This window comes from Euprymna scolopes, chromosome 19 (genome assembly GCF_053919585.1).
Source record: "Euprymna scolopes isolate OS-2025 chromosome 19, ASM5391958v1, whole genome shotgun sequence".
Taxonomy (NCBI): domain Eukaryota; kingdom Metazoa; phylum Mollusca; class Cephalopoda; order Sepiida; family Sepiolidae; genus Euprymna; species Euprymna scolopes.
The window spans coordinates 36,510,066-36,534,599 of NC_136500.1; the positions used below are offsets into that span (position 1 = coordinate 36,510,066).

The following is a 24,534-nucleotide window of genomic DNA, read 5'->3' on the forward strand; positions in this document are numbered from 1 at the left end:
CTAGTTATTTATTTTTATAAAAATATCAATGTAAAAATCAATTATAGTTGTGTAAATATATAAAAAAAACAAAAAAACGCACTCTTGGTCCCGAAAATCCGCTCAAACGTGTGACGCATTGAAGTCAGCGGGGGTTCTTATTCTGTACTTCATTCAGAACATATATTCTCAACAACACGGTAAGTAACTGTTGTAGACCTGTGCTAGGGGTCACAAATGAAAGAAACCACAAGTAGTGTAAAGTGTATGAATACAATATGTATTTATCATAAAGAATACAGGAGCCACTAAAGTGGCATGAGAGGAATGTGTTCGTAGCATTCAGTTAAACATGGTATGAATGTCTCCATAAAGTAAGGATGGGATGATTCCAGTATTTTTACCGATTCCAATACAATTACCAATTCTATATTAAATTCCTGATTCCAATTCTTTCTAAATCTCTACATATTTAATTATATAGTCGTTATTTTTCACGATTACCAAAAAACATGTTAAATGTGCAGATATTTTCTTAAACGTAAGGATACACTTGCGAGGGATGATCTATCAATTTTAGTTTTACTAATAAGTTAAAAATCAACAGATATTCACTATATTCGCATTACTATCAGCAGTAGAATATTTTTCTTTAAAGAAAATCAAATAAAAAAAAAGCCAATTAAAAGAATCGTTGTTAGCATCGGAAAATAGACACAAATTTTTCCGATTCCAATACCCCAAAATTTTCTGATTTGTCCAATTCCCGATTAATCGACCCAACACTACCATCTAGTCTCTGAAACCAGTGATATTCATAGGACTCATTGAGTCTTAGTTCTCAAATAGGGGTGATTTGTCTCCCACAACAGTCACTTAAACATTTTTTTTTTTTTTAACTTTACTACTTAAAGGATACTCCATCCAAACTCTTTCCCAAAAAACTTAAAAGGAGTTATATACAAAAACTTGAATAGAGAAAAGAATTCGTCTACATAAGATTTTGAGTTATATTAATATATCTTTAATAAGGATCGGTGAATGCATGTGAGTGGCAATAATATGTAAAATCATAAACTACTGAACTTAAGAATTGTAGAATATATTCTAAGCAACTTGTGTCTGAACAATGAAAGTGTTTTTCAAGCATGGGCAAATTATTTTTTGTTTGGTAAACATTACCACTTATTGGTGTTCTACCGAAAATATACTATACGCTTTTCTCAAAGAAAAAAATTGCTTATATCCATCCTGGGGTGGGCATTCCACTAGTTTAATATATATAACAAATACTGAATGGGTTATGAGTGGTGTAGTGCTACTTAAAATTGTTCTTAAACGGTTTTTGTTTCGTAAAATAGTTCTATCACTTTTAAGCAACTTGTATCTAAACAATGAAAGTGTTTTTCAACACTTCTTTTGCAACGTTGCATCCCCGTGCCTGTTTCACAAGTACTTTATTGAAATGTTTCACAAGTACTTTATTGAAATGTTTCACAAGTACTTTATTGAAATGTTTCACAAGTACTTTAATGAAACGTTTCACAAGTACTTTAATGAAACGTTTCACAAGTATTTTAATGAAACGTTTCACAAGTACTTTATTGAAACGTTTCACAAGTACTTTATTGAAACGTTTCACAAGTACTTTATTGAAATGTTTCACAAGTACTTTAATGAAATGTTTCACAAGTACTTTAATGAAATGTTTCACAAGTACTTTAATGAAATGTTTCACAAGTACTTTAATGAAATGTTTCACAAGTACTTTAATGAAATGTTTCACAAGTACTTTAATGAAATGTTTCACAAGTACTTTAATGAAATGTTTCACAAGTACTTTAATGAAATGTTTCACAAGTACTTTATTGAAATGTTTCACAAGTACTTTAATGAAATGTTTCACAAGTACTTTAATGAAATGTTTCACAAGTACTTTAATGAAATGTTTCACAAGTACTTTAATGAAATGTTTCACAAGTACTTTATTGAAATGTTTCACAAGTGCTTTATTGAAATGTTTCACAAGTGCTTTATTGAAATGTTTCACAAGTGCTTTATTGAAATGTTTCACAAGTACTTTAATGAAATGTTTCACAAGTACTTTAATGAAATGTTTCACAAGTACTTTAATGAAATGTGCTTTGATGAACTCACTTCACTCGTGTCCCCTTGGCGTATATACTTCTGATAAACCCGACAAGCAGCAAAATCCCACCCCTTCTTTGTTGAGGTCCCTAGATGCTGGAAAGCCTTCTACTCAAATAGTTTCTTCCCTGGGACAACTGGAATTTGGAATTCCCTCCCTGTTTCCTGTTTTGATGACTGTACAAACATGAAGAAATTTAAATGTAATGTGAACAGCCACTAAGTCCCCTGCTAAACACAATCACAAATAGTAGCCTTTACATCCAAGTGACAGTAAGTTTTGTTGTGAGACAAAAAAGAGAGAACACTGGTTTGATAGATGACATATTAAATGAAAGGTTGAAACTTACATCACAGAGAGGCTTACAGGTAACTACATTGTAAGTGGCTGGGTCCCTTTCAACAAGACATGTCTCAGTGAGACACAATATCCTACGCACACAGTCAGTATGGCGAGGAGTAATTTTCTGTACCACAAATTCTGAGTAGGAAGTTAAAGCTTCATCAGTGCTGTAAAAAAAATAAAAAAAAAATGTTTTGATTTACAAAATATTCAAATGAAATCAGAATGCTTTAGATCAGGGATTTCCAAAGTACGGCCCACCCAAGGTCTTTAATCTGACCCACAGAGTTCTTACGGAAAATGTAAAAAATATATATTTTTTTAGAGGTGTGAAAATAGTGTGATGGTTTGTTTTTGTTTTTTTTTCAGAAAAACAGATAAAAAGAAAAGTTAAACTAATCCACAAAAGGAGATTAAACACATCCTCTTGTATGGGTATGCTGCATCTTCTTCATCTTCAGCCTCTACTATTGCCCTATGTTTTTACTTGTCGTCTGCACATTGCATCAGAGACCAATTTTTATTTTATTTCATTTTTTTTTTTTTAAAGTTTGGGGTTTATTTAATGAAGTTGATAAACCACTGCAATAGTACATTTGTGACAGATTCTATCCTCCTCCCACACGAAATGCACCAATCTCATGCTTCTATATTAACTGAATTAAAATATTAACAAATAATGATAGAGTTGAAAGGATTTTTTAATGTTAATTTTTCAACAGAAAATTCTGCACAGATTCAGACTTGGGAAACAAATGACCTAACATTATTATTAACATATTATAGCTATTCATCCACTGTTACTTGGTCCTTTTTTTTTTTTTTAATTTTGGCCTGTGTAATCCTAAGAAATAGCAATATGGCCCTCGGTTCGAAAACTTTGGAAACCCCTGCTTTAAATCAAAGTGATCAAATTATTATTCTTGGTGCATAATTAGAATTATACTTATTGTTAAGAAACAAAAATACAGAAATTTTTATGATGTACATATTTGTCAGAGAACAAAACCTCATATTCCAAAAATCATAAATTGATCAAATATTTTTTTTTCAATATGAAAAATTTTACAATTTTTAGCGATTAATATTAAATAGTAAAATCACAGTCCATAAATCTCGATAGTTAAGTGGAGTTGTTGGCCTTTGAATTTTAATACATTCTTGAAAAAAAAATATAACCGCTCTCAGCTCTCTCCTTGCCTCCTCATAAAATTTGATTTTTTTTTTAATCAATTGACATTTTTGATATATAACACCTTCATTTCATGACGTATACATACAGCATAAAAATTTGTGTGTATATATATATATATATAAGTAGGTTGTAGTTTGCTTGAAGCATTGTTGAAGAAAATTATAAGGTAAAATTAAAAGCCAAGAACAATGCGAGATTTTTTTTTTTATATAGAGTAAAATTAAATGCAAACAAAAGAAATAAAGTTCTTTTTTTTGTTGTTTGTTTTTTCTTTTTCACACAAATTTTAACTCTAAACAACAGTAATTTTTTTTTTCTGTTGTATTCAATGGTGATATAAATCTCAATATATTTCAGACTTATTAGTCCATTTTCAAGAGAAGACAGCGGAAGAGTGTTCAAAATTGGAAAAGTAGCCGCAGAGTTTGCCACGTGATACCGCGAAATATAGAACAAAAAATGACGTTAGGAGAACGTTAAAATAAATCAGTTGATGTTTGAAATACTTGTTGCGTTTGTGAATCAAGGGAGATGACTATTCAAGCAAGGTTTTTTTTTTTTTTTAATTATTGTTTTTCTTATGTTTTAAACTTATATTATAAAAGCGGAGCTCAATTCCAGTCTATTGTTTAGTGTGGGAGTATTTTTTGAAATAATTAAAGATTCGAGGATACGAAGTTGACCTACGTTTCTTGAAGAAGCAAGAATGTTGATGTGAAAATCTGGTTCTGAATTAATGCAAGTGCGAATATGTTTATAGAACGACGAAGCAGTAGTGTTTAAGTGCTCTTTAATGCGGTGATGAAGCAATCTGGTAGTGCTTCCGATATAAGAAGCACTGCATTTAGCGCATTGTAGGTCGTAAACAACGTGGTTCTTAAAGCATAAACCTGTGTGTGATATTGGGCAATTAGAGAGTGAACAAGGGGAAGGTGTATGCGATGGATGTTTTCGGTTGAGCTGTTGTCTTAAAGTAGATCCAGTGTGGATGAGTTGAATGTTGAGCCCCTCGCTGCGGATGGCTTTTCGGATTGAAGATGAGATTTTGTCACTGAGGAAGGGTAGTTTTAGAAAACAATTGTTAGAGAAGGGTCGGGTGTTGCGTTTTTTCTTTTTAAGTGAGGATAGGATCGTATTAGGGTAGTCGTTTAGTGAGAGGGTCTGTAGGAAATTGTTAGTGTGTGTATGTTTGTCGGAGATGTTAGTGCATTTGTCTTGTATGCGTGAGATTTCGGCATGTGCGTAGTTTAGTTTGTCCTTGAGAGGTAGCGCAGATTTGAAATGTACGAAGAGGCGTTTGCTGGCGGGTTTTCTGTAGAATTCAGTGCATATGGCACCATTTTTTTTTATTTGTATTTTAAAATCAAGTAGAGAAAGGGATTCCGAAGAGTCTGGGTGTTCTATAGTAAATTTTAAGTTTGGGTCGGCGTTATTGAATTTGTGGAAAATGTTAATAGCTTCTTCGCGGGAGTATGTGATAATTAAAATGTCATCGATATATCTAGTAAAAAGGAGATAAGAATAGCAGGTACTAAGGGTGTGTCTTTCGAGTTTGTCCATATAAGCAATGGCAAGAATACCGGATAGACTGGAGCCCATGGGTAGTCCAGATACTTGTTTGAACGTGTTTTGTAGGAAAGTAAAGTAAGTGTTGTCTACTATAATACGGAGGAGTTGTAAGAGATCTCCTGGAGTAATTCCGAAGCATTGTGGGTTTTTAGATGCTATAATGTCTGCCATGAGATTAATGGCTGGATGTGCAGGAATGGAGGTGTATAAAGAAACGACGTCTAGGCTAAATGGGTATCTGTATAGTTTGAGTAGATGGTGTGGTAGATCGTTGAGTCTGTTAATTACTTGGTTGGAACTACTAACATGGGCTGGGAAGGTAGAGAGTAGAGGTTTAAGTAGGCGGGATATTAACCAAGAGATTTTATAAAGGGGACCGTTAACGCTTGAAACAATGGGTCTGATCTGTGTGTGTGTGCTATTTTTGTGGGTTTTAATAAGGTGATAAAAGGTAGGTAATTTGCTGTATTTAGTAATAAAATTTAGTCTGTGTTGTTTTGGGAGATTTCTTTTAAAACAAATTTGAGACCATGTCTTGTTAATGTTGTTCTCAATACGAGCAGCAGTGATATTATGTGCTGGGTGTAAAGGTCGGTATTGGAAAGATGCTCTATAGCAAGGTTGTTATAAGATTCCTGTGATATAACGCAAAATTCTCTGCCCTTATCAGAGGGTAAGTAAACTAAATCTTTGTCTTTAAGGGATTTAAGGGTGAGGTATTGGTTCCTGGTAAGATTGGGGGTAATATGGTGTTGTTCGCGTTCAAGTATTCTGAGGATTTTATGCTTTAACCTTGAAAGTTTTAGATCTAGTGGAATATTATTAGGAGGTGGGTATAAAGGGTGATCAAGCTGAAAAACAGGAAAAGAGGTGTTGTGATTACCTGAGAGGTTGAGGGGGGTGTCCTTGTTATCGTGCGGGGCAAAAGCGTGCAGCCATTTAAGGTGGTAAGCAGTTCTGCAGAACTGCGTTTCTATGTTGAGTTTAGCTTTATCCGTCAGTTTCATTGTGGTGATAAACTTAGGGCCAAGTGAAAGGAGATCCGTTTCAGTTGTGGAAAGAGAGTTAGTGAGGTCAGTTACGAGAAGATGATCTTTAAGGGACTTGTCGGTGGAAGAATCCTGTGAATTATGTATGTGTCTGTTGTAGACCGGTTTATTAGTTTTCTGTTTAAGCCAAGTAAATTTGCGTATGAGACGTTTCTGTTCATTGTTGAAGCTGGAATGGTATGCGCGGTCGATCAGAGATTGGATGTTGTTTAGCGAATGACCGTTAGGGGTAGATGAAGTGAGTGAATTCCGGAGGTTCTTGACTGAATTAATATGGCCATGTAGAGTCCGGTGGTGTTGCTTAATGATTATTTTGAAGCAATAGTCATATATAAATTGTCGTGAAGTGTGTAGAAAACGGAAACATGTTGGCAGATTTATGTTCCTGATTGTGTTAGGAATAATTTTGTTTTTACGGCATTTTTTCAAAAAGTAGATTTGGCAGTTGACTAGCGCGTTTTTCCGTAGTTTTGAAGATGCTCTTCATGAGTGCAAACTCTGTCTGGCTGAGACTGAGGGATATAAGTAGGTTGTAGTTTGCTTGAAGCATTGTTGAAGAAAATTATAAGGTAAAATTAAAAGCCAAGAACAATGCGAGATTTTTTTTTTTTTATATAGAGTAAAATTAAATGCAAACAAAAGAAATAGTTCTTTTTTTTGTTGTTTGTTTTTTCTTTTTCACACAAATTTTAACTCTAAACAACAGTAATTTTGAACACTCTTCCGCTGTCTTCTCTTGAAAATGGACTAATAAGTCTGAAATATATTGAGATTTATATCACCATTGAATACAACAGAAAAAAAAAATTACTGTTGTTTAGAGTTAAAATTTGTGTGAAAAAGAAAAAACAAACAACAAAAAAAAGAACTTTATTTCTTTTGTTTGCATTTAATTTTACTCTATATAAAAAAAAAAATCTCGCATTGTTCTTGGCTTTTAATTTTACCTTATAATATATATATATATATTAAATATGTGAATTCTAAATAAGAAGCTTATTTATTATTGTTTTTATTTTTCACAACATTCACCTTACGTGCATCCAACTGATTTCCTCTAAAGAAGGAAGTGTCAAGGGAATATTAAATTTACAAGCAATCCCCAGTCACACGTATAAAATCAAATTGTATGGCAGATAATATTTAACTGTCTCTTCAAGTTTATTTTGGCAATCTTGCGTATTTACTTATCCAACCACCTTTCGGTTTTGAAACTCATCGAAAGTAAATGGTATTATTTAATCTGAAGATCCCGCTAATATTATTACACTCCTTTACTTAATCTGTTACGATTAATTTAATTATATTTAGACAAATACATACTTTCTTTTCATTATGTTTATTTCATTATACATGAAAAATTTATATTTTTGAAAAAATTATATCAAGTAAACATTCATTCATTTTCTTTACCATTTATTTGAATTTATTATATTTAAAAAAATATTTTACTTTCAGTATTAATTATTTCCGCAAAAGTTTTCTATAAATAAACATTTTATAAAAAAAAAAAGCATATGTAGATAAACAATTATTAAAAAAATAAATAAAATCAGTTTCCGGATAGTCTTCTGTGTTGACCTACATTTTTGTTAGGTTCTCCAGATTAAGTAACACCGTTTACTTCCAAGTTTCAAAATTGGAACTTGCTTGCATTGGTAAACATACTAGATCACCTTTATTTTTATAATCTTTATCTTATTAATGCTGTCATATGTATTGTTAAAATGTTTTGACTACTAATGAGGGTATGACTCCAATGATTTCGACGATTGGTTTTATAACAACAGTAAACAATCAACCAACCAGAAGCTTCAATAGTTATAAAAAATGTTGACTTTTGGATTTAATCAGTTCATCGTCGGCCTCTGTCTTGAAATGACTGAAGATCGGGATTCTTCGCCGCCATCTTTGTTACTAAGAATTACTCAACACTCAAAATTATGACTGCATTGATTCTTCACTGATTTGATTTACTGCCGCCATCTTTGTTCAACATAATGTCTCAACACTTAACATATATATTATATATATATTTTGCCTGATGATTTCTTTCAAGGATGAAGCACAAACATTCCTGTGTAATATACTTGTCATAGGTATATTTTTATACTACTAAGACTAAGCAATACTCATTTATTAAGCACTGCTGAAATACTTAAATAAAATATATACATTAATTTATAATAAAAAGAAAGCTACTGTTTAAAGCTAAATATGGAATATGTTAATATGAAATGAAAATTCAAATTTAATGGTTTTAATAACCAAACATGTGCAGAATTTTTTAATAAATAAACCTGTTTATTTATTAAAATTAAATTTGATATTTCGATTCACAACATAATCTTCTTCAGGAAAACAAGTTTTTTTGCTTTTTTCTCTTTATGTACGATGGTGATGCCGCTTAGCTAGTTACGTCTTACTTCTGGTGTTGTCGAAGTGTAGAGCTCAAAGTTTTTGAACTCTACATTTCGACAACACCAGAAGTAAAATGTGCTAAGTGACATCATCATCATAGTACGTAAAAAGAAAAAGAAGAAAAAAAAAATTTTTTCTGAAGAAGATGCTGTTATGAATCGAAATATCAAATTTAATTTTAATAAATAAACATGTTTATTTATTAAAAAATTCTGCAATTGTTTTGTTCTTAAAACCATTAATGTTTGAATTTTCATATATTAGATACTTTTGTATGTACAGAATTCACTTAAAATAATCAATCATTATGAATTTTGGAACATAGCTGCTAAATGTAAGTGATTAATATGCAAGCTCTATTTAGTTTCATTTTCTTTAATGCAAACAAAAGTAAAGAGACTGGAAGCCCTTCATGAATAGTTAGATGTTTTCATTTTTTCTTTTTTATTATTTAATAATAATAGACATCAATTAATAGATGTTCTCCAATTTTTTGTTTCATTGGCATATTTTAAAGGGATTTTATGGGCCACCATACAGACACATTTATTCAGATATTTAAGATTTAACTTGAATTTGCCTCATCCAATAGTCATTATATACCAATTATGCAAGATTTCCTGAATTCCAATTTCTTGAGATCCTTTAAGCTTATGTCTTATATTTTAGACATTTTCATAGAATCAAAATTATGCGATAGATTTTGATTAACATAAGCATGAGGATTCTAGACATAAGGTTAGTATTTTAAGGTTTGGGATTTTAATCTTTATAAGGGGACATAAATGTGGTGCAAATTGTCCTTTTGGGGCACTTGAGTTTAGGACAAATATTCTTCTAATATATAATTTATATATGAATTTATACAATTAATCAGTGTATAATGATGAAAAAATTGAGGAAATGGAAATAGAAAAAAAGCAAAACTTAAAAAGAAAAGAAGGCAGGTAAAAGAAAAAGGGGAAAGAGACAAAAAGAGGAAAGAGACAAAAACGGGAAAGAGAAAAAATAAAGAAAAAGAAAAAATGAAGAAAAATAATTTTCTATTTCAATATTTATATACTTACTTTTTCAATTTAGAAAATAATTTGTCATAAAAAGAAAAAAGATCTTACCTGAATTTGCCCATTCTGTGTGTAAGAAACTGTTCAAATGTAATTGGATCTTTTCTATGTTTAACAGAAATCCCAATATAATTAGCTGCAGCCTCCATCACACTTTTAATGAGCTGATCCTTCTGGTCCAATGCAAACAAATGCTGAAAATAAAAACATTTCACACTGAGGTTTTTATTTCATTGTTTATACACATTCTTTTTTAACACTTGCATTAAAAATCATTTGAATGTGTTGATTAGAAAAAAAAAAAAATCACGCTAATCAGAACTGATGGACTTCGGTTTCGGTTGTTGTCTGAAGAGAGGGTGAAAATACATCACACGTTGATACTCATAAAAATCTTATTTTCTTATTTAAAAGATAAAACTATTTCATCAATTTCTGGGATATGATATTTTTGTTTCATCATGGGTACATCCTATACATTTTTTTTTCAGTGCTTGTTTACATCAATGATCTTTTAAACACATTTCAGATGAAAACATTATTACGTATCATGGAAAAATTAGTACAAATTCCAAAAATTATGAAAAATGATCCACTAGTTGATGTACTAGATGTATTTTTTAACAAAAATCAGCCACAATTATGCTCTGAAAGGTGCTGGCACTAACCCTATTCGAGTTTAACTGGTTTTCTCCAAAGGAAGAAGTTTCAGGGAGTATGAAATTCACAAGCAGTCCCCAGTTGCATGTATATCCCCGTTAGCGGAGATGATGTTAGGTTTTTACAACTCTTGCAGGGAGGTGTCGTCTTCCTACATACAGCGCCTGGAATTCCCAAATTGGTCACCCATTTTAGTAATGACCAGGCGCAATGTTGCTTAACTTCAGTGATTTGATGAGAACCGAAGTGTCAACGTGATTATACCATAAATGTGTTGGTTTAAAATCGACAGACCCTTAATTTGTCAATTTAAGTTAAGGGTTATCTCCCTTGTTTCTAACACTGACTTGATTCCACATTAAAACATATGATAAAACTTGATAATTTGATAAATTCTGTTTTTACCCATAATTGATTTTCTACTTGATGATATTTCGTAATTTTTGGAATTTATACTAATTTTGCCATCACAATGTAATAGTGTTTTTGCCTGAAATCCATCGCTTTAAAAGATTATATAAGCACTGATTTTTCTTTATGTCTATACTACACTATTACACTGAGTTCTCATATCAACTTATTCAATTATAACGTCTTTATATATATATATATATATATATATATAGATAGATAGATAGATAGATATGAAGAACTTACAGTGAGATTACTAAATCATATCAAAGAGTGGGTTTGCAAGTAAATTTTTCTAACATAAAATTGCATTTTCATGGAATGACAGTGGTACTCTAACAGAAAAGAGAAAAGAATACTGGGTTTAATTGTATTATAATAAACAGGTTGATAAGTTTTTGTGGTTTTTAACTTTTAAATTCAGAAATTTTTAAACATATCTTTATCCATCGAAATAAGCACCATTAGAATAAACACTTTTGCCAACGCAAAACAAGTGGACTTTTGTCAGTAACGTAAAAATCTTGCGTTCTGGTGGTGATGAAGTTGCTGAAGGTGTTTTTAATATCGTTTAAAGTTGTCAAGATGCTTGAAAAAGTGGTAGTCGGTAAGTGAGAGGGCTGAAGAGTATAGGGATGAGACAGAGTTTTTCTGTTTAAGTTCTGCAGGGTCGGTTTAGCAATGTGTAGTCGAACATTGTCGTCTGTTCACTAATGCTGAGTTTTGTTATTGCAGTTTCTGATGCATTCCATCTCTTTGTTGACAGTATTTCACTGATGTAATGGTTTTGCCTGCATTCAACAAACTAATGTAGGAGACCACCAAACAGTCAACATAACCTTCCTTTGGTGCAACTCTGTTTTTGGGAAATGTCATGGAGTTTCATTGGCGTCTAACTACTGAGTTGAGCATCGTCGGTTGTTTTCATTGCGAGTCACAACCCGATCAAAAAATGGATTTTTCTTGTTGCATAAACGGGAAGATGACACTTTATAACAGTGTTTCTTTTAGTTGTTGTTCAATTCGTGAGGCACCTATTTATCAAGTTCTTTGGTCTTTCCAATCTCTCTCAAGTGGTCAGAAATCGCCGTATACATTACGTCTAATTCAGAAGGAAGTTCTCTAACAGTTGTGCATGGATTAGCTTCAACTACGGCTCTTAATTGATCATTGTTAACATCCGACGGCCAACCATTATTTTCATCATCTGTCACAAAACTTGTATTCAACATTCTAAAAATAAGACATATCTGTTGAAAACACTTGTAATTTAAATGATTAGACAGAGTGAAAAACGCTCATTAAAATTATATATAAAGTAAAGGTATTATAATGAAAACTTATTTGAAAATACATCTTTTGAAATCAAAATTAAAAATTCCACAAGAACTTTTTTGTTAACCTAATACTAAACAGCTTATTGTGAGAGAAATTAGTGCCTGATTAGTATGAAGAGGAGCAGTGAAGAAGAAAGAAAAAGACTATAATTAGAGAATTGCCATTTTGTGTTGAATGATTGTACTTACCAACCGACTATTGCCACCGTAAATCACAGCTACTCCACCAGGATAATCAGAGACCTAATAATAAAAACAATCAACATTTAAACTACAAATAAGACAAAGATTTTAAACTTAATACAATAATCAAAAAGCTAATAGATTACGACAAATGTTCTCAGCTATCACCAATACTTCCAACATTTTATCGTTTATAAGGGAAGATTGAGACAACAGACTGATAGAATCAGATTTATTGAATGGTTGGAAAATTTAAAAGATCCATAGCAACGATCCCCAACCCCCGGGCTGGTACTGGTCCACGAATCAATTGGTACTAGACCCACAAGAAATAAATTATTTCTGCTTCATTATCTGAATATGATCTTTCTTTGCAGCAAATGTATCTGATAGTTGAAACTAGTAAAGTCATTCAATTGAATCTTAGAATATGATCAAATTGTGATAAAATCAACCAGTGTGTATTTATAAAAAAAAATTGGGGACCACTGATCTGTAGGATATGATTTTTTTAATATCACAAATTAAATTAGAAATTAAGATAAACATTTGAATAATACTGAACACAATACCATTATTATCAACTATTGAGGTATTCTTTTATTTTCTCCTATTTACCTTTTTTTTTAAATTTTAACATATTGTAAAAAAGAGTCATAATGAAGGGAAATCAAGAAACATTTTGGAAGTGTTTTTCCTCCTTTACTCCAATTGGATGTTTAAAAATACAAATAAAATTTTGAGTGTTTTTTTGTTTTATTTTTAAATCTGTTTTGTATAAATGTTATATACAGTACATCAAAACTTAATTTTCAAATAATTTGCAAAATTCTTTGTTTTTATTTATTATTTTTTTTTTTTAACTAGTTAATGAAAATGTCAAACATATTTTACAATGATCAGTAATTTTAAGGAGAGACATATTGTATCCTTACAAACAAATACAAAATATTTTGGTTTTAATTTTAAAATTTTGCAATTTAATAATTAGAATTTCTCTGTTGTTGATATAACATTTTTTTTTAAAGCTAAAATGCAAAAGAAAAATAAGTACCTGAGTTAATCCTTCCATGTCTTTGTAGTCATAAGACGCTAACAGGCGATTGGTAGAAGGATCTAACTGATCCAGTGAAGCGTGATTAGCTTCCAAAATAACTGGGATCCGATTCTCAGACCAATGGTGTTTGAAAGCATTGAATCGCTATAAAAGATTTAAAAAATCTACTATAGTAATTCATATAGAAAAATATGCAAAGATTAAATTTGACAAAATGTAAAGGGGAAAAATAAATGAAAAATTGAACGAATGCAAAGTATAGAAGCTAAAGTGAAATCAAAGACACTTTTGAATAATATATCATTCTATTTATTCACAGAACTTTATCAAAATAAGGAAAATAAAATTTTTTAACACTTTTGTACAGGAAGTGGTGTATGCATTGTAATATGCCATGTAATTCAAAACAACTCTTTCTAAATCCACTAATGATTTAAATTTAATCAAACTAGCATTCTTAATTTAATTCTTTTTCTTAGTACTATAATATAGTGTTTGTCTATCTTTGTAACCAAAAATTGAAGTATTTTAAAAGCAACAATGTTAAATAACAGCAATCATTGTATCTAACTACATTGCTACATGAACTGATGTTTTATAGCACCATGTTCCTTATTAGAATAATATTCTAAGTTACGAACCTGCAGACACAAAATATCCCTTAGAGCTTTCTGGCGTTTATTAGAATAGACGACAATAATAGGGGGGGGGGGAAATGTACAACAAATAAACTTTACCATAGTAAGCTACGCTTTTACCTATCTGGATAATACTTATTTTAAAGTGTTTGTTTTACTTAAAAATAAAAGTAGTGTAAAACCTGTAGAGTTAGAATGAAAAAAAATGGTTTGATTAGAGACCTAGTAGAGCTTTGATAATCGCTCAAAATTCGAAAATTAAACAAAATACTGGTAGAAAATATTATTTTCATATGATCGTTGATATTTGTTGATGTGTTTCTATGAGAATTGAATAATCGGTACTTCTGCATTTTAGAGCCTGTTTTTCCACGAGTCTCACTCTGCAACACCCAGCGAATGGTGGAAACTGCAAGATTATACCAAGTGAGCAAAGAGAGACGCGAGTGAGTAAATGGTAATAATTGGAAGAAAAAAAGGGAAGAGTTTAACAGGAACAGAAAAAAAAAGGGAATAGTGTCATTTTGCTTCTTTAGCAACAAGTCTTGTGAAAATAAAGAAAAATAAATAATTCTGGGCTAAAATTTATTTGCAAATCTCCAGAAATGGTCCTTGCGTTTTGTCAGGAAAACCGGCTGCTGCCAATGGAGAGGAGGTCATAAAAAATACTGTTACTTTTTTATTTTACAACCTGTTTCAACGTAGTATAAACACCCCCAACCTCACGTTAAGAATGACTTTCAGAATAAACACGTCCATGTTAAAAACGGCTTCCCATGTTAAGAATGGCTTTCGGAATAAACACCCCCAACCTTGAAATGGGGGAGGGGGTATACTACGTTGGGGTAGATTGTAAAAAAAAAATACCAAAATAACTTTCCATACACAAACAAAACAAACTCTATATTTGTTGACTAATTCAAAGAAACAAAACTTATTACCCTGCCCCCCCCCCCACCCTAAAAAGAGAAAAACACAGTTGCCATAAAAATAATAAATAAAACAGTAAAATTTATTAAATTATTATGGTAGGTTGTTTGTTTTATTTTCTTTTTTGTCCGTTTTTTTTTTTATTGACTTCTGTTCACACGGTATAATCTAGCGGTTTCTGTTGTCTGCCGGGCGTTGACGAGTGAGATCATGGAAAAACAGGCTCTAAAGTGCAGAAGTACTGATTAATCAAATAGTACATTTTGTTCACCTTATACCTACAATTCCTTTAAAATAATCTAAAGAAACTAAAATTAGAATATTTATTAATTGCTGCCTAATATCTATCGTTAAAATGCACTTATGATATTAGGTTGTATAAGGATTTTAATTTTAGTCACAATCGAGCTGTTCCAGGAGTGATGTTTCTAACAAAGGGAGACGAATTGCTATTTTGTGGGTCAAAATCTACTCCATCCAATTCTTATAGTTGGCAAGTTCTTGGTCTTAAAGTACTATTTTTTTTAAGCTCCCTACATCAAATGGCTTCATGTCTTGTCTGGAGGGATTTCCATAGAATAAAAAAGTAATTTATCAATATTTTAACAAACAAAATTTGTTACTAAATTCTATTTATTTTGCATTTGCTCAGGCTTGATAATCAAAAATGGTGATTAAACTCAATCAATCATAATTATTCTACAAACGCTTTTATCTATTAGTTTATGCCAAAAGTTAAGATTTTGACAGCAACAAGGAATCTTACCTTTGTGTTTGTATTTTGTTCTGCAAACAGATTACGGTATCGCTAAAAATAAAAATAAGATATTCAAAACAAATAATCAGATCAAAATATATATATATACTTTTTCAAAACATAAAATATTAAGTCATTTTCTTTTTGAATACAAGAACACAGATCTCTAATTTCCATATAAAAAGCTCAACCTTTTAATCAACTTTTAATCTTTCTACAAATTTTAAATTTCTCTACAACAAATACTAAATTTAAATCAATTAGTTTACATTACAATAAAATAACATGCTATGTATTAATTATACTTTCTCATTAACTTGTGAGTTTCAAAATATTAAACCAGGTGCTTATTTAGAGTTGCACTTATTTAGAAAAACAAAAATAAAGAAAAACCTTTATTGTGTATCTACTTGTCATGGCATGAAGATGTTATATTCCAAAAATTACAAAAATTGATCAAGTATTTTTTTTTTTATTATTATTTAAGAAAATCAATTTAAAAAATTTTTAATGATTAAGTATTTTTAGCAGGCATTTATAAGCAGTTTTCTGGAGAGGCTGTTGTTGGGATCAATTTTGAATTTAATCAAATATGGTGACTGGTTTCTATCACATTGAGCAAGTAATAAAATTTGATTTTCTTAAAAAAAATAAATAAATACTCAATCAAATTATGAGATTTTTGGAATATGCCGTCTTCATTTCATGACGGTTACCTACATTGAATTTTCTTTACTTAAAATTTTCATTATAAGTCTAAACAAACACCTTAAACCATCATATAAAAAATTGAATTATTCAACCTATTTAGGTTTTCGTGTGTGTGTGTGTGTGTGTGTGTGTGTAAAAAGATTCATAATTTTTAAGGTAATGAAAGGAAAGCAAATTATTTTATCAAATAATAATTATAACATGAAGAAAATTGCAAGATGTAAATCCAATCCAGATGATTTCACACTCACTATCAGCATTTTTTTTCTATATTCTCTTCACCAAGAGGATCAATACTGTCTGGCTATCCTTATGCTAAGTCTCCAGTGATTACAATTGTATGGATCAACCATGTCCATTTGCTATTGTTTACAGTCTTGTTTGATGGTTTCTTTCCATGTTTTCTTAAGGTGCTTTCTTTTTGCTGTACAGTCTTAAGTGTCTGCAAATGCTGATAAACCCCTTCTTTTAACATGCCTGATTGTTGGTTAGTTGTTTTTGTTTTACGGCATATCAACCCTTTTCAGGTTATTTAATGTCGAATCCAGTTATTTGGAAGAAAAAATTTTTCAATAGAATATTCGTTTTTTTTTTCAAGTCGGTTTTTATTTAACCCATAATTGGGACCCTAACAGGTACTACCATTCCTGGTCAGAGTGGTCCTGGGAGCAATGGCAAATAAAGGGTGGCTCAACACGCCCCAAAGCCCGCAAACTGGGGCCTCACCATCAGATATAGTTTAAGGTCATATTCAGGACCTAACATGCCTGAACCAGTAAAGATGGTTCGTCCTTATTACAAGCATCTTTACTGACTCGAGCATGTTTAAAAAAGACTTCTTTATCCCAAAAATCAACATCTCAAAGCATGCACACCCAATCCAATAGATATAATAAACTAGCTGTACTTACCTAACATTAATAGAGATGCAATAAAGTTATTTTCATTTTTATTTGTTTGCATACCAGGTAGACAACTCCCATTATATTCTTCAATGTAAAATACAAGTTGTTCCCTTTGCTGATAATTTTAAGTGATTATTTAAAAATGTTTAATATTAACAGTTATCTGGGTTGGATGAAGTAATTTTTTGAATAAATTGTAGTGAAATACATTATTTTATTGTACATGGTACAAAAATAATAAATGAAAATTGACTTCTAAGGAGCCAAATTTAATTTATCAGCTTTTTTGAAAATCCAACCAAATAAATTAGTTGCAAAATTTCTAGCAAAGAAATGGTAAATAAAATATCACCTTCATAGCGGAGGTAATGAGTAACCTTGTTTAAAAACATGTTTAAGTCTCAAAATGATAGTTGAATTTGAAACCAAATTGAATTTTGTGTATATATATATATATAATAACAGGCCACACGACATTGCCCGGTCGTAAAATACGCTTAAATATGATATTTCGATTACTTCAGATTTTGTATTTATTATTATATTTTCATGGAAAGTGTTCGACTGAGCTTGAGTCTATGGTCCCCTCCCTCGCCAAACTTTCAGAAGAAACACTTGTCTAGTTGAAAACACTATCAATAATTCCCCCCACTCATTATCTGTGCCTAAACCTAAACGTAGATTCCATGAACAAAGCTTCTTTCTTAGAATTGCATGCCTGTGGAATTGTCTTCAGTTTTCCTGCTTTCCAGCTGACTACAATATGGTTGTCTTCAAGTCCAACGTAAACAAGTTCTTGATGAGCTGTCCCACTTGTTAATAAATTTATCGAATTTCCATAACTAACGATTACTATATTGTCCAATTTCTACTGTCCCCTCTTTAACCCTTATTTTCGAGTGGCCTCTTGGCCTTGATAAGTGGTGATGCCTATGTAAAAAAAAAAAAATTATATTGGACCCAATATATAGTAATGATTTAAAAAGTTTTAAAAAAATGCATCACCACTGAAAATCGAAACCAAAACATTTAGTTTATGCTTTACTTTTTCCTTTGACGTTAATGCCTGAGCTATGAAGACATGTTTGCTGCAAGGCTAAAAATTAAAACATGAACCAATAGCTATTACATTACATATGCATATTCGTAATGTCATCGCTCAACCTTCACCTAGCAAATTCCATTTCCTTGATTTTCATTTTTGCACTTATTTTCTTCGGTTAAAACCCAGATATAAAGTTAAGCATGGGTCCGAATATCCTATATATTAAGTTTCATAACTGTAGACCAAAAACTGACAGAGGAGTTTGGTAGGCAAAATTAAAAAAAAAAAATATATACACATACATAAATATATACAGAAAGAAGTTTGTGTCTATTACGCAAGTATAAATTATGTAGATTATCTGCATGAATATAATTACATGTTACAATTAACTAAAGATAATCGTGTAATAAAAAAATTGAAAATACTAAAAGGGAATTAATTAAAATGAATGTTTAAAAAATATACAAATTAGCTAGATCTTTTGCGGATGGATGCAATTCCACAACCCATACATAAAAGTTGTATTTTCTTCTTAAATAAATAATAAAAAAAAAGGTTTTTAATATGAATATCAATACAAAAATTAAAAATTTATAGTAGTATAGATATAGAAAAGGGCAACATTTCTTTTAGCTACTCAAATTTTTATTTAAAAATTCTTTTTTCATTTATTTTTTGTAAAGAAAATCTTTTTATAGTACCTTTTACTAGTAAAAAAGTAGATGAAATTTGCATAAAAAAAACTCTTAGATATACTTACATATCAGGCAAAAGTAAGTATTCCCACCAAAAATTAGGGAAAATTATTGAGTAGAAACTTAATTAAAAACTAAAAATGAATTTTATTTTGCATGAGTAATCCACTTTAAAAAAAAAATGACTAAATCATCTCCAGTTTTTAGATAACTCTTCAAAATTACTTAATACGATAAAACTGCAATTTACAATAATTTTAATTTTTGCATCTATGTGTTTATCTATACAAGCACCATTTATTATGTTTTACTTGAATTTTTTTTTTAATTTTACAATATAAAAATGATTACAAAAATAAAATCTAATTTATAATTTACTAGCAGTACCATGTGGAAATTCCATGATATTTTCTACATCAATCTGCATAATTTACCCTTAATAGTAGGATTTCTTTTAAAATGAGCATCTGCCAGTGCAATACTATTAAGAAATACCATTCTCCTTCCATAAAAACAATGGTAATCCTCAACTAAATCGTCATTAAATAAAATGAACATGTCTCTTCGTTTAAAATTGTAGAAATTTAATTCTTTTAAAACAAATATTCTGTCTTCTTTTTGAAAATATTCTTCAAGTCAATAAAAGGATTGTTAATTTTTTAAATGTATTTATTCAAATTTGCTTTACAAAGTGGAATGACATACTTTGATTTTAGAACAATGCATTTTAAAATATTAAGATTGATGAGAAAGTTCTTGCGGGATTTATAATTTTGATTTCATATTATGTATTTTCAAATAAGTTTTCATTATAATACTTTTACCTTATATATATAAATTTAAAGAGCGTTTTTCACTCTATCTAATCGTGTAAATTACAATCGTTTTAAAACAATTATGCCCTCTTTCCAGAATGCTGAATACAAGTTGAGAAAAAAGATAAATTTGCACAATTTTCTTATTTCAATTCAAGCTGGACTGAAATGCTGTTGCAACACCTTGCGATATCAATGAAGCATTTGGCCCAGAAACTACTACTGAATGCACAGCAGAATAGTTGTTTTAAAATAATTTTGACGGCGACGAATCTTGATGATGACGAGCATAGTGATCGGCCATCGTATGTTAACAATGATCAATTAAGAGCCTCGTCAAAGCTAATCCATGCACAACTGTTAGACAACTTGTTTCTGAATTAGATGTAACATATACGATGATTTCTAACCACTTGAGAGATTGAAAATCCAAAAAAACTTGATAAATGGGTGCCTCACGAATTGAATGACAACCAAAAGAAACAGCGTTATGAAGGGTCATCTTTCCTTCTTTTACACAACAAGAATGACCTTTTTCTTGCTTCCTGAAGCCAGAACTGCACCAAAAAAAGATCATGTTGACTGTTTGGTGGTTTACAACTAATCTCATCCATTACAGTTATTTGAATGCAGTCGAAACCATTACAGCAGAGAAGCATTGTCAACACATAGATGAAATGCATGAGAAACTTTGACAACACCCAGCATTAGTCAACAGAAAAGGCCAAATTCTTCGACCACACGTTGCTAAACCAACTCTGCAGAAGTTGAACGAATTGGGCTACAAACCTGCCTCATTCGCCATACTCTCCAGACCTCTCGCCTATAACTACCACTTTTTTAAGCTCTTGACAATTTTCTATGTGAAAAATGTTTCAAAAACCTAAGCGATATCAAAAATGTGTTTAGCGACTTCAATGTCACCAGAACACAAGATTTTTATAGCATTACAAGTTGATTTTTTCTTTTTAAATAATTGTTATTTTATCAACTTGCATGAAAAGAGCTATGTAAAAGATGCTTAAACCCGTTTGAATTATGCAAATACCATCAGTAGTTCAAAAGTTAGGCTTTTCCGTGGACATTTTTCCTGAGAAAAAGTGGGCTAAATTATGGACCTCAATATTTCAAGAAATTCGGTAATTTTGCCACCATTTAGTTATTTTTCAAGCCATTCTCATGAAACTTGCGTTCTTCTTATGCAGTCAAATTTGATGTATCTATTTACCATAAGCCATGAATTATAAATTCAGATGTACAAGTTTCAATTTTTTTTACACTGGCACATGGTATCATACAGTGGGTGTCTATTCATGAACAAAACTAAGTATTATAGTGGTATTTAAATATAGCTTTATTGAGAATAGGCATTTTTCTGCCTCCTCACCAAAGGAGAACTTAATCTGGGTGTAGCCATTGAATGTCTAAAGAGCATTCATGGCCGGTATTTACTACTCCCCTCAAAGAAAAAAAAAATTGAGTAGATATGAATTAATCTCAGAAATAAATTGAAGAAAATTTTTCATATAGATTTTGGATTTCTGTAAAAGACGGAAATTTTCATAGTCGACCAGAACTTGTGCATTTTGGGACCAGTCTAATTTTCAATTTTGTAAATCCTGTCTATCTGGCCCAAAATATACCCCTATTTTCTGAGATGCAACCATAAATCGTACTCTACGTGAATCCTTGATGTAGCATTCAGAGTACTAGGAATCTTGATAAGCAACAACTATATATTTACCAGTTGATGGTAATTTTTGTAATTTCTATTTTGTTGCTTTACTGAAAATTCAACTATGTAAACAAAGAAATAAAACGGTAATTTTTGACCTTGTTTCCACCTTAACATTTAAAATGATTACTTTTTTACGTTTTAGGGTATGCTGAAAACATATCGCATTTACATTTTCTGCAAATAAGTAGTTTTCCGGATATTAAGCAATATCATTTCTTATGTTATCGCTGGTGGCCATTTTGGTATGTGTGAGCGCACAAATCGAACCCCAAGAAACTATGCGCAAACACATGTACCAAGATGGCCACCAGCAATAACATAAGAAATGACATTGCTAAATATCTGTAAAGTTACTTATTTGCGGAAAAATTAAATGCAATATTCGCTTTCAGCATACGTGAAAACCTTAAACGATAGTCATTTTAAAGAAAAATGTTAAGGTAGAAACAAAGTAAAAATTTACAAAATGCATCACAATAAAATTCTTTATCAAACCGCCTAATTATTATTATTTAGATATCTTCAGTTAAAAAAAACAAAACGGATCTGAGATTCCAAAAAATGGTCTTGACAATGAGTTAAAAATAAATTCAAGTTTCACGATTTATTTTATTTAATTGTTAGGTGAAAGTACAGAATAGTTAAGACACCCTTCTTTCCCCATGTTTAGAATGGGTTTCTAAATAATAACATTATTTCAGTATGGTAGCATAAGTGCACAAGTACCTTTTGTTATATTTTTTTTGTTTTTTTTTGTTTTTGTTTTTTACCACTAAAAATGAACGCATGTACTTAGTACATTTTGTTGTTTTTTTAACGCTTTTAGTACATGTGTATTAAAAGCGTTAAAAACAACAAAATAGTATTGTTTGGAAATCAAATTTGAAAAACTTCATAATTTTTTTAAATTGACAAACCCAGAATAAAAAATGAAACTTTTTTTCTGCTTTCAACATGAAAGCAGAAAAAACAGTTTTCTTTTTTTAAGAGAATACAAACTCGTTAATACACCGACAGTGATATGGTTAGCGCATAGCTAACCATCGCTGTCATCGTTTCCCTTTAAGCGATTTGAATTTCTATAAAAGTATACATTTTAAAGAAATTTCCGCACAATTGATAATTATCAAATATTTACATATTATACATGAAAATAATTCTGAAACTATTATCTATATAAAAATATACCGATTTATCTTATCAATTTTAAAATATTCTTCGTCAACTTTGCTCGGTCATAACTTTGCTTCCTGTGGTCATAAAAATAAAAATCAAACACCAGTAGAGATGGACTTCTTTGTTCATATAGCCTGTAAAATTTCAGCCATATCCAATCAAATTTAACCCCATGCATATGTATATGTATCCAAACGTAACATAAAATGTAAACATTGAAAAAAACTTTCCCTTTTTGCTGTCGTAATGTTTTTACTGTTTTTTCATTTTTAACTTGGAGCATGAAAATATTGAACACATAAAAGAAAAATAAATTATCATTGGAATGCCTATTCTATTCTCTTTTCATCAATGTAATTCTTTTAAAAATTGATCAACAAGTAAAAAAGATATTACTTGTTGAAGCACATTAGATATGTAATATCGCCGATGTCCATGAAAATACAGCATATGCTTGTAATGCTAATTTTTACGTTACTGGCATAAATGCTCTTATTTTACGTTAGCAAAAGTGTATTGATTCTGATGGTGCTTATTTCGATCAATTTCTTTTGGAACCTAGAGACGTACATCTGAATTTAAAAGTTAAAAACCGCAGGAACTTTCTTGTCAACCTGATAGATAAACTCAAAATTGTTTATGGTAGCGCCATCAGATGTATTACCATCTTTGCTGATCGGATGATCTCATCTTTTAAAGAGTTAAGGTATGTATAAATAATCCTTAGCGTATTATTATATAGATTTTTATATGAAAAAATTCATAGGTATTAAATAAAAAGTAAAAGATTGTGTATATATAAAAAAAAGCCCAAAAAACTTACTAATGCTTCAGTAAGTAAATCTGGTCGATGATCTGTAGAGAATTTCATGGTGTCTGTTTTTCGGTTACCCTTCCGCATCGTAATGAGGAATTCGTTATTTGTGGGTGCCTTAATATTAGGCACAATGCTAATAAATTCTCCATATGGCCACTATAGAAAAAGAAAAAGTAGATAATGGTAAAACTCACGCTAAAAATATAAAACTTTTTAAAACGTATAATAATAAATATAAAAAGTATAATAAAAATAAGTACACCACAAATGGAAGTATAATGAAAAAAAATACATAACTAAAAAAAGAAATATATAACAGAAAAAGAAATAAATAACAAAAAACAAAAAGAAATAACAAAAAAAGGGGGGTACAGAAAAGGGGGAAAACAAAAACCTAGAATTAAAAGTAATATTTTTTATCTTCTTCAGTTTAACAGAGTAGGTTATGATCCAGTATAGCAGAAAGTGACTAGGAGTTGAAAGAGTGAAAGTGTATTATAATGAAATCAATATTTTTAATTTAAATTTAAAAATACTCAATTTAGTAAAGTTACATCAAGAAATGAAGGAAATGTAATTTCTACATTTATAACAACTAAATTTTGTTTTTACCTGGTTTGTGATCTCCAGTGTAGTAGGATTGTATGTGGTAATGCCATGAGTGCCAACAGAAAAGATCCGTTTATACCTACAAAAACAGAAGTGAAGACTGAAAACATCTTTTAAAATGTTATAGTTTGATAAATACAACCAAGTAGATATTCACTGAGAATGTAACAATCGATTGGTCATTAGTGATGGACAGATTCGCAGGGGGTCAGGTTTCGCATCTGTACAGAAGGATATGATCCTTGCAAGTAGCTGGCATTCAAAGGCTGGAAGTCTTTG

General features: G+C 30.6%; 1 protein-coding gene across 4 annotated transcripts in view; it reads right to left on the reverse strand.

Moving 5' to 3' along the window:
• LOC145303528 (dnaJ homolog subfamily C member 13-like) overlaps positions 1 to 24,534 on the reverse strand; it is a 328,576-nt gene that overhangs the window by 185,224 nt on the left and 118,818 nt on the right. For all 4 annotated transcript variants that reach the window (XM_080144980.1, XM_080144981.1, XM_080144982.1 and 1 more), the window contains 7 exons: positions 24,259 to 24,334; positions 23,653 to 23,802; positions 15,751 to 15,792; positions 13,414 to 13,560; positions 12,366 to 12,419; positions 9,820 to 9,962; positions 2,478 to 2,637 (listed from right to left, as the gene is read on the reverse strand). In XM_080144980.1, coding sequence (XP_080001106.1) covers positions 2,478 to 2,637; positions 9,820 to 9,962; positions 12,366 to 12,419; positions 13,414 to 13,560; positions 15,751 to 15,792; positions 23,653 to 23,802; positions 24,259 to 24,334 — 772 coding nt within the window. The remainder of the gene's footprint in view (positions 1 to 2,477; positions 2,638 to 9,819; positions 9,963 to 12,365; positions 12,420 to 13,413; positions 13,561 to 15,750; positions 15,793 to 23,652; positions 23,803 to 24,258; positions 24,335 to 24,534) is intronic.